Source organism: Centrocercus urophasianus, unplaced genomic scaffold (assembly GCF_019232065.1).
Source record: "Centrocercus urophasianus isolate 14NV4802_14NV808 unplaced genomic scaffold, USGS_Curo_1.0 seq_18, whole genome shotgun sequence".
Classification (NCBI taxonomy): domain Eukaryota; kingdom Metazoa; phylum Chordata; class Aves; order Galliformes; family Phasianidae; genus Centrocercus; species Centrocercus urophasianus.
Genome location: NW_024884733.1, coordinates 2006873 through 2018896, shown reverse-complemented (window position 1 = coordinate 2018896; position 12024 = coordinate 2006873). Strand labels below are relative to the sequence as shown.

At 34.8% G+C, this 12024-nt stretch overlaps 1 protein-coding gene across 1 annotated transcript in view; it reads left to right on the top strand.

Annotated features, from left to right (window-relative positions):
- Nucleotides 1-9468, top strand: part of BRINP3 (BMP/retinoic acid inducible neural specific 3) — a 180062-nt gene extending 170594 nt beyond the window's left edge. Inside the window, exon 7 of the mRNA XM_042819746.1 lies at nt 8040-9468. Within this exon, the coding sequence (XP_042675680.1) occupies nt 8040-9156 (1117 nt within the window). The 3' untranslated portion in view covers nt 9157-9468. The remainder of the gene's footprint in view (nt 1-8039) is intronic.
- Nucleotides 9469-12024: the final 2556 nt, after the last annotated feature.

The following is a 12024-nucleotide window of genomic DNA, read 5'->3' as shown; positions in this document are numbered from 1 at the left end:
CTCTCCTCAGATGAAGGTCAATCAACTTAATCTAAATGATTAAAAGTATTTTTTCAATGTCAAAATATGTTATTGCATGGAATATCATGTAACTCATGGCAGTTTTGTTCTACAAGATGCTAGAGGTCTATGAGTTTTTCTATTGGAACTTATTTCCTCTACATCTTATATTGGAATTCAGAATTAACTTGCATTATTGCTTTTAAAATATACTGTACCAGTTACTGCATCAGCAAAAGCTGCAGAATGGTGGCACAAGAGCTGGAGGATCTGCAAAGATTACTCTTAGATGTGATTAAGAATGGAGAAGATGGTATTTTACTTTAAAAAATCAAAGTAGATTCAGTTGTTATTAATGCTAAATGTAGAATTATCCTCCTGGTACCTCAAATCTTTTCCCATAGTGTAGTTAATATACATAGGTCTCAAATGAAATTGAATTTTTCTAAATTCCCACATCCTCTTTTTGGAAACAAGTTTAGCATATGGTAAAAATATTTTTGTCAAATTTTCACATGTAATTAATACCCTTTCTGCACAGTACTGCAGAATTTTAGCAAAGGTTACTTTCTAATTAGAAGCTATTCTTTTCATTATGCACATTCAGAAAAGTATCGTACTCCTATTCCACCCCCCAGGATGCTCTGAGATAAATATTCAGTATTTAAAAGCCTTGTTTTCATCATCAGCTATGTAGTTAGAGAGGACCTTTAGAAGAGCTATAAAACGTCTGGCTCAGGTGGAGCCAGCTATGAAATTGTAAGGTGTGAACTCAGAACATCTGCATCGCTCTCATTTATGATCTTTTTGAGCCAGAGTTGCAGCTGTCACTGAGAGTCTCACTGACACATCTGTAATATGAGCTGTAATCAAATAATTGCAGGCATGTTTATTGGAGCAGTGCTTATAGTACTGCTTTTTTGTGAGACTGAATAAGCTAAAAACACTCAGTCATTTGCTGTCCTTCTGACAACTGTCAGGTCTGTAGTTTGACTCCCAGAAGAAAAGTACATTCACATAAAGACCATTAACAAATTTGGCGACAATTAATGTTCCTGTTATGAACCTCAGCAAAGAAACTCACTACTTTGATTCTTATTTGTTCTTCCCTAGAAGAGATCCCACAAGATCATGAATAGGACGTTTTAAAGAGACTTGTAAGGGCTTTTACTTTTCATGTTCCTGTCTTACAGATTTATACTGGACTCAATCTCCAGAGAAGGGGAAAATAGGTAATGGGTATTTTAATGCCTATACACTTCCTGTTAAATTGTCTTCACTTTTTTTTACATAGCATCTGCCTCACTGAGTACTCATCATCTGCTACTGAACCATCTGATGTACAACAGATGTTAAGCACTTAGTGAGGCAGAGAGGGAGGTAAAAGTGTCATATCATGATTAAGTACTTGCTATAGCTATTATATAAGATGACCATACTGCTTCGTTCTTATGTTAAATGTTATTTTGTGTTGAATAAGAGTTATCATAAGTTTTTTATGTTAACTTCCAATTGCTAATGTTCCAAAAGTCTTTTTTTTTTTTTTTTTTTGAAAGGTAAAGCTATTGCACAGATGAAAAAAAAAAAGAAAATATTTTTTAGACACATTAGAATTAAGAATTAGAGAGTACTTCATAAAGAGGCAATGGAGTGCAATTTCAGATAGAATTCCTTCATGTAGAAAAACAATTAAGATTTCTATTATCAAATAAGGATTCTCTAATAATCTGATTTAACATCAGTAGAATTATATTATTTTTTACTGTGGCTGTGTAAATGTGAGATGGCATGCCCTGCAAATATTTTAGCTCAGTGTATGGTAGCCAACTCTTTGTTGCATTCTGTGCAACAGGAAGTTTAGCCATAAAAGATCTTGGTCATCCAGCAACACCCTGATTTTCTTCTTTAATCAAAAGGGTTAAATTTAAGAAAATGCAATTTACTTCTTCAATTGGCTGTGCCTGTTATTAAATCATAATTAAATAGAAATTCTTTCCCTGCAAATTGTTAAAATCGTGAAAGATTTGTGAAATATTGTCACACAAGATGACATCTTTTTTGTATTGATGGTCAAAATAATTAGACAGATATGTTGGTTTAGGCGATCACAAACTCTTTGTTGCCAGGGATGAAACTGAATCCCTAGAATAATCATAACTAAAAGATTTACAGTTGTTTGTGATTTTTATGGGTTATCTAGCTCAGTGCTGTACTCTGCATAAGCAGAAGGTTGGTGGTCTATTTCCTATTAAGACAGTAATTAAGCTAGGAAGAAATCAGTAACATTTATGTTAGAAATGTCAGCCTCAATTGAACAGCTCTTTTGTGACTTTGCATTGTATTTTGAAAGGTTTATTTCCACAACTCTGTATTAATCAAGAAAAAAAGTTACAGAGAAATTCTAAGAAACTTTGAGGGAGCTCTAATTAATCATAATGATATTCGGTATCCTATACTATGAGTGATTGTTTTCTTTAAATTAAATATTATTTTAATGCAACAGTAGAATTATGATATCAAGTCTACTATTCACTAAAATAGCTTTTGATAATAACTTATCACACAATATTGTATGATCATGAAAGCATGGATATTTTGGGCATCAGATTTTGATTTAAAGCTTATTGAAATAGGAATACTTTTATTGTTTCATTCTGTTTGAAACTGCAAAGTTCTGCAGCTGAGTGTTTGAAAAACAAGCACATCAGGCCAGTAAATTTAATTTCTCAAATCAAATAATATTATTTACTGTCTCACTAAAAGGATAATTGGAGAGCCCTTTCAATCTTCCCCCAGATACTCATTGTATTCATTTATTTATTAGTCTATGTATGCAAACCGCAACTGCTAAGATAAGTAGCTTCTTAGCTTTCTAATTAGTTCTTCATTAGCACACTGAGACTATAACTGATTAAATAGAACAAATTAAAGGTAAAAGGACACCATGACTGTATACAGAATTGGAGTAATGTACTAAGAACTTAATAAACGTGAAGAGAAAAAATAAAGGTACACTAAATTTTGAGCAAAGTCTATTATTGTCATTGGTACAGATCTGAGGAGGTTAAAGTCAGAGACTCAGATCCTATCTTATGAAACTGAAGAGGACCTTTTCCTAGTGACTACTGTAGACCATAGATATCAATCCAACTTTCAAAAAATGGAAGAGTGGTAAGGTGCATTGAAGAGTTATGACAGATTCAATTTTCATATTTCTTACTTTCCAGTGACAGACTAAGCAGCGGATTTTGAATATGGCAAAAAATGAAAGACATGAACTAGGAGCAACAAATTTGCATAGAGTAGCTAAACAATCAAGCACTATTTGAGTCATCTAATATAGAAAATTAAAGAATAATTAGACCTGATGTAGTAGAAAAGGGAAGTCTCATGAAATAATGATGTAGAAGATAGTGAGATTTTGTTTGTCTAATGCTAGGTGCACCAAGATTCAAAAACTATTCCCACATGTTATTGATGTCTGGAGGCCATGGTAAGTTTGAAGAGAAAAAAAACAATAGAATTCCATTAAATTCCAAAAAGACATCTGGTGTGTTTTTATATATGTTCTTTGAGGATTTTCTTATTTTAACTATGTGGTGTAGTATAGACATAATTATTGACCTGTAGTCAATTGTCTGTTGGAAGTTTTCAGACAAACTTGTGGAGGATATTAAACACCTCAGCATACCTCAAATTCTGGTGTTACCATAAATTGGATTAGAAAAAGTAGCCAGATCTTCTAGTGGGACAGGAAGAGTCAATGGCTTATACATCACTCAGGAAGTTTGTCTTTTTTTTAGGCACTAGAGACTCAATTTGCTTCTATTGGCTATAGGCATTAAGGAAGGGCAGAACTGTAAATCATAAAGCTGTAAAAGGCATGATACTTAAAAGTCATAGAATGATTTAGGTTGTAAAGGATTTTTCAACTTCATCTAGTCCAACCACGTACCATGGGCAGAGGCACCTCAGATTGCTCAAAGGCCTTGAATATTTCCAGAGATGGAACATCTACAACTTGTCTGGGCAACGTGTTGCAGTGCCTCGACAACTTTTTAGGAGATACTTGCTTCCTTATATCTAATAAAAATCTACCCTCTTTCAGTTTAAAATTGTTTTCTGTTTTCTTCTTAATATTCTTCTAATTAAGGGTGAGTGGCTCACATAAAGTAGGTATTCCTGACATTTTGTTTTCACTTGATTTTCTTAATTTACTTGAGAAAAAGCAATACCTTTAGAAAGAGCAGTAGTATTTCTTAATTACAAATTAAAAACAAAACAATACAAACCAAAAAATGATCAACTAAATTTCAATTTCAATTTTTTTTTAAAAAAAGAATTTCCGCTTGTAAACTGATCAGAGCAAAATGCAACTAGAACTTCTTGAAATTTTGCCTGTTAAAACAAGGTAAACAAAATCAAAATAAAGTAAACGTATTAGAAGGTTGTTGTTTTGAATTTTAGTTAGGAAAAAAAGGTATCTCCCTCTTAAAATTCTTGTTTCTCTTGAGCAAATATATAGTTGTTTTAAAAACTACATTTCAAGTTATAAATTTGAGGCTAAAGTTTCATTCAGCTGTGTAACTTTATGAAGATTTTTAGACTGCTCATTCTATCCCTCAGTAGAAAAAGGGGGATAGACTCATTAAGTATTAAAAGAACAAAAGTGTCTTTTTTTTTTTGGTCATAATAACAGAACATAATAATAACATTATAACATTTTGCTGGTCATGATAACAGAAGCAGTAGACTAGATCTTTAATAAGGAAAAAAGTTCTAAAAACTGTGTGCCTAGAGATAGGATTTATTAAAGTCCAATCGACATTTACCTGTACGTTAATTTTGTTGATTTCAAAAAACTTATTCCAGCAACTTAAAATCCTCCTCTTCCTACAATATAATCTTCCTCACTAGGTTTCCCTCCTTCCCTCTCCTCTGTGGACCAAGACAATTTATTTCCTGCTCTCCCAGCTCTTCATCAGTCCCTCTCTTCGTCAGTCTGCAATCATTCTGCGAACTCTGTTCTCTTTCTGTCTAGCTCACTCTGTGTGTTCACGGTACACTTGTCCAATCTATTCATTCTGAGGCATGTCCACAGAAGGAGTCATCCTCCTTTATTCTGTCCAAAATGGGAGCTTAACAGCCAGGATAAGCTGGATACCTTCTCACACACATATCTTTCCTGACGCAACTTCACTCCTTCTCTCCCAACCTATCTACTTCCTCCTGCCCCAGGCAGCACAGAAGGATGGGGAGCAGGTGGCTGCAATCTGTCCTTCCCTCTGTGCCACTCTCCTCACACAGAGCAGCCTCTGATCACCAAGGACCATTTTCCACTGCTAGAACCTATCCAGTGACAAGTATATACCTCCACAAAGTACTACCCACAAATCTATCAGAGAGTATCTAAAATCAGACTCCAAAAATCATAGCTACTGTGTAGGTGAAAAATATCTCTGCCTGGGCTCCAAGCCAGCAGGAATGCAGAAATTTCTTGTCCATACTAACACAATGCAAAATCCGAGTTTCTCTGCTGAGAAACTGATTCAATTGCATGACTTTGTTCAGCTTTGCATCTCAGGCACAGTGAGCATTTATCTGACTAGAATGCAAATGTAATGCAGAATGCGGGAGTATCCTTAGGTTCTACAAACTACATAGCATGGCTGATGTTTTTTTGTGAGTGATACAAACAGATTTAGTCTCTTTGGTCAGTGCTTTGTCAAAAACAAAAAATCTTTAGATTGTCTTCTCATGTTTATCCTCTACTGGTCTGAATTCAAATTTATAACTGCACACTCAGAGCTGGTCTTTGTTAAGTATTTTTAAAATATATTTCTGGAAATGTACTACTGATATATAACATAACTTTTCAAAGACATAGCACTTTTGCTTTCAAGAGAAGTGGGAGAGGATGCTCAAATTCACTCTTACAAATCTGAGCAACATGAGCTGTTAGACGAATGAGCACACTGCCTTGATACAGTAGTCATGGGGTATGAACTAGTCTTAAACCATGAACAATGTTAACATCCAGTTAGCAAACTGAAAACCTGGAGATGAAAGAGACACATCCTTGAAATCCGTCCAGTTATCTGTCCAAGATAACAAATAAAAATAAGGTAAGATCTTAAAGAAGTGTACTCTGAAGTAAATGGCATAACACAAAGATCTAAAGGAAAGGTTTTATTTTTTTGGCTTTTGTTTTCTTCAAAAAAGCATTTTTCTATATTCATCTAACGTCTTTTGGAATCTGAGTAAGTATCAGTTATTACATAGGTACTTGAACCTATAAGGTGTTGAGTGTCCATATTTGAGCAGGAGTGTTTGATCAGATGTCCTCCAGAGTTCCCTTCTAACCTCTGCCATTCTGTGATTCTGAGTTAGGACAAAGCTACAACAGGAAACCTTTGGAAGGCTATTTTCACTTTTTCACACAGTAGTCTTCTCTGTTTTGACTGCTGTCATGCACTATAGGCCTAACAATAATATGACAGACCATGGGAGACATAGGCTGGCTGCCATGTTGAACACATAAGAGGAATTGAGGTAATAACATACCCAAAATGCACTTTGAGCTGCCAGAGCAAACTCTGTGGGCATAGATTACTGTCAAAATGAGCCAGACACAGTACCTGGGAACTTTGATTCTACCTTGGAAATCTATTCGTTTTAAATTCTACTTAGTTTTGGAGTAACATTTATGTTGTGACATTGCATTTCTTTGGAATGGATGCACTATTTTTATTCAGGAAAGTAGTAAACTTTCCAAGCATTTTTTCTTCATTTTAACTTTCAGCTAAGCACAGAGACTCAAATTATTTAGGCATTTAAGTCATGTATTATTGTATATATATATCTTATTGTATATGCTTCCATAAAAGTATGAATAGACAAAATGTACAAAAGAAAAATGAAAGGGGCTGGGAATAGCACAGAACCAACCAAAAAGAAGTACCCCCAAAGCCCAAAACCAGAAAATTGAGTTCACCAGAGTCTAAAATGATTGCATGGGTTTTTATTTTTATGTTTTTTTTTTTTCACATGGCAACGGTAGAACAGACTGCAGCAGCAAAAACAAGTTCTTTAAGCTCTGCATTGCGAGAATTACTAAAAAGGAATGAAAAGTACAGACAAGAAAGGAGATAACACTTGTCTAAGTCCACGTAACTGTGTTTCTTACAATGCCTTTCTGCTAGCAATTGTACCTCATCAGACTAAATTACTGGTTTCAGTGTGTTCTCACAGTGTCTGTTGTTTCTTGTGAAACTAAAATAAGTTGACAAGAAAAACATTAAAACAATCATTTGATTTCATCTCAGAAGATGAAAAGTAAACACAGCATGGTCACCACCAGCTTCCCATAGGGATATGGGAACCATGCCCATGGCAGTGGTAGGAACTACGTGATCTTCAAGGTTCCTTCTAACCCAAGCCTTTATGTGATTCTATGATTATGTTATTGTATTGGAATTAATTTGAAGAATTAAGACTGAATCTGTTTTAGTGAGGCCCTACTTGCCCTTACAGGTAAGTATTTTGGTCACTCCAATCCTCACTAGCTGTAAATCAAAGCAGTTACAACTAGAAACAAGAAGGCTTTCAGGCTTACAAAAATCTTCATAACAAAACAGCTTGATGGTACAAAGTCATGCACCTCCCTGCGCAAATAGTAAGAGGAAAAGAAATTTCAACTATATAGCATTTCACGATGTTAATCTGAAGACAGGTACAGAAAAAATGACTCTGATAGACTTTCTTGACAGAGATGCAGAGAAAATACGTGATCCAAATGTTCCTATAATGCAAGTTTATAAGGAAAGTTCTTTTCTGTGGTTTTGCATTGCTAAAAGGCAATTTATATGTGTATTTACTTGACAGCAGATGCTGTCATTTGACTTCAGTTATGTTCATAGTGCCTTAATCTGTTACTAAAAACACTTTCATCTTTCTCTTTCTGGTAAAAACATTGCAAGGTAGTATTTATTGTTTTCAGGTCTCTCTTTGTGCTAAAATACATTATTTTAAAATTGCAGATCCTCCAACTATTGGCTCAACCGCATCCAATCCTTTCTCTACTGCAATGAAAATGGCCTTCTGGGAAGCTTTTCTGAAGAGACACACACATGCACCTGCCCTAATGACCAGGTTGCCTGCCATGGGTTCCTTCCCTGCACAGTTGGAGATGGCTCTGCTTGTCTGAGCTGCGCTCCTGACAATCGTACCCGCTGTGGAAGCTGTAATGCTGGATACATGCTAAGCCAGGGGATTTGCAAGCCTGAAGTGGCAGAATCAACAGAGCACTACATTGGGTTTGAGACTGACCTTCAGGACCTGGAAATGAAGTATTTACTGCAGAAGACAGATCGGAGAATTGAGGTGCATGCAATTTTCATCAGCAATGACATGCGCCTCAACAACTGGTTTGATCCTTCTTGGCGCAAGCGAATGCTCCTTACTCTTAAGAGTAACAAGTACAAGTCTAGCCTGGTCCATATGATACTAGGCCTCTCTCTTCAAATCTGCCTAACTAAAAACAGCACTTTAGAGCCTGTTCTTGCTGTTTATGTCAACCCTTTTGGGGGCAGCCACTCTGAGAGCTGGTTTATGCCTGTGAATGAAAATAATTTCCCAGACTGGGAGCGGACTAAGTTGGACTTACCCCTTCAGTGTTATAATTGGACACTGACTCTGGGCAACAAGTGGAAGACATTTTTTGAAACAGTACACATCTATTTGAGGAGTCGAATAAAGTCAAATGGTCCAAATGGCAACGAAAGCATCTACTATGAACCCCTGGAATTTATTGATCCCTCAAGAAATCTGGGCTACATGAAAATCAATAACATCCAAGTGTTTGGCTACAGCATGCACTTTGACCCAGAAGCAATTAGAGACTTGATTTTGCAGCTGGACTACCCCTATACTCAGGGATCACAGGACTCCGCACTTTTGCAGCTGTTAGAGATACGTGATCGTGTAAATAAACTCTCTCCACCTGGTCAACGTCGTCTAGACCTCTTCTCTTGCTTGCTCCGTCATAGACTCAAACTGTCTACCAGTGAAGTGGTGAGAATTCAATCTGCTTTGCAGGCATTTAATGCCAAATTGCCAAACACAGTGGATTATGACACAACCAAATTGTGTAGTTAACCATAAATGTGAAGCACAACACAAAACCTTGAAGGAGTTTTTACAGTGCTTTTGTGGAACAGTTTATGTTTGGAAGAGTAAATTTAAATTGTCTTTTCAATATCTGTCTTATATCAGTCAATACTGTTGGATGGCAATTTACACACATGAACTTGCTGACAATGAATATATTATACCTGCAGTTTTGGTTTATGAATGAAATAAATACTGACACCAGTCTAGAAGACATTCTACTTTTTACAATAAATTTCATTTGTAATTTTATATGTTCCGTGGCAATGCTTTTGTGCATTACATCCTCTAGAGGGAACATAGAAGGATACCAATAAAATTTTGTAGCTGAACAGTTATTAAAAAGAAATGCTGTGGGATTCTTTCTTCTTACACAAAAGCAGTAATCTTGATATACTTTTGTGTGTGTTGAACACACTTTGCAGGTAAATAAAATACAGTGACTCATAGTTTCAACAGAAAACACAGAAAAGTCTAAACTGTGGAATATTTTCTTCTTAGGAATTAGGTCTAAATGTTTATTCTGAGCAGAAGTGACAACAGTAGCAATGCTTCACTTGCTAAACCTCTGAGACTTGAAAAGGCTTGCCCTTTTCAAGCTGCTTAACATGTCATACTGACTCCTAGAGTTGCAATATTGAGTGTTTTAGGATGGACAGTGTGAGGTGCACAGTAATGAAAGGTTGCATTCTCTCAACAGCAGACAGGTGAAAAGCTATCTATGCAACTGATCTTATTCACCTTACAAAAGAGAAAAACATCTTCACAAAAGTTTTCAGAAGTTTCCATAATCCTTTACTGTGCCTGAATATTTTGTGTATTTATAGAAAGAATAAATATTAAAGCACATGCATACTATTGTCCAAGGACACACTCTGAAATGTTCACCTTGAAATACCTGTTTTCAACTACTTCCCTAAGCATCATTCATGCTGTCAAGATTCAAATTCAATATAAAACATTCTCTAAAAATAAAACAGTTTAATCTATTAATCTATTAATGAGATGAAATAAATGTGCCTACCTGTTGATCAGAATTAGGTTCTTTGATAGTTTATACGTTCTGGCATGAAACTTATATCTGGGATGGCAGAATGTGGCACTTCCAAGAAAGTTCTGCTACATAATGCCAGAGGAGAATAATGCAAATGTCTTTGCTGTCTGTAGTCTGTTAGTAAGTAGAGAATAAAGTGAGGGAAATTTATACAAATTCTTTTGGTGGCACCATGTTAGTGAAATCTGAATTTGTGCCCATGATGTAAAGGTCAATTTTTTTGTTTGTTTTTGTTTTGATTTTGTTTTCAATGGGAAAGAATTTGCATATAAAACTAGTACGTTATGTGCAAGCACAGAAAGATTAAAAAAAAAAAAATCACTCAGAACTGAAGTTTTAGAATTTAATTGTAGAATTAAACTTCATTTAATTTCAATTAAAATAAATTTGGTAAACATTGAATTAGTTCCTTCACAATTTAATTCTGAGTCACAGCCCAATCTGAAGTTAGGCTTTGTTTCTATGTAGCCCACAGTAGCGCAAGAAATGCTAAGTTTCATAATTATTAGTGAGCAAAATAAAACAGAAGCTCAGAAACACTTAGAAAATTCTATAGCCAAGAAGGATCTTCTTTTCTTTAGTGACTCCTCTCCTGCCTGATTTCACCATATATTTGTAAGGATTACTCTTTCACCAACACACATTCAGATAATTTCTCTTACTGTGCTAGGAAGCTCAGTGGGACTAAAGTTAGCATATTTTTCCATAAATCAGATTCTAGATGAATTCCTGTTTGGTTTCCAATCACAACTTTCTTTTACTGATAAATAATGTATCTCAGACTAGTTGTCGGTGTCAAAATTCTGGCTTGCTATTGCATGGATATGATGAACTAGGCCAAAAAGTGACATATGACCTTCTTGGTTATGATTTACTTCTGTTCTTATCATCAGGTCTCTCCTTTGGTATATAATGAAACATATAAATAGACAGTTGGTTTTACTAATCGTTACATCTTGCAGCCTTTATAAATGATAGAAAGATCATGGTGTAACAAGTTGAATAAAAAGTAAGGAGTCCTATTATGCTCATAGAAAGTAAAAGAATGTAAATATGAGGTAGTGGTAAATAAAGCACTCAGATATATTATTCCTTCACTAAGAAAAAATATTGCTATGATGTATCAAATCACCTGAAATATTTTGCCCCTCTTGCTAATTCCTTTCTAAAATACTTAATCAATGACTATTTACTCTTTCTGTTTTTAAATATCTTTCTTGAGATGGAAAGTTCTTCTTGAGACCTAAATATGTGTACAGAAAGAAGAATAAGCCAAAGCAGTCTCCAGACAGGCATCATTTAATTATTGTACAATACATCTGGATTATATATATATATATGTATAATAATCATTTATTACACTGAAATATTATAAAAAAATAAAATAATTAAGTAATAATCCAGAGGGCATTTACCTGGAGGGAAAAAAAAAAAGTACTTATTGTATTTTTTTTGCCAAATTAAAAGTATGAAACAAATTTTTAGCCTACTAGTGATCAACTAGTTGGAACCAGGGGAGTTGGGGAATAATGAAGGCATTCACTTTACCAAAACTAACCTCCATAAACATTGAAACAAAAACAAAAACAAAACAAAAAACCAAAGCAAAACAAAACAAAGAAAAAAAAGAAAAAAAGAAAACTGTAAGTGAATAGTGAAAAGAAATGCAGGATTTATCAGATTTTCAAGCTACAAGCGGGTGCCAACAGTATTTCCATTTTCATACTTTTCCAATTGAAGTATTTCTGTGTTTCTGAAAATGATTTATTTGTGTGTAAAGAAGAACAAAAAATTCTGGGCGA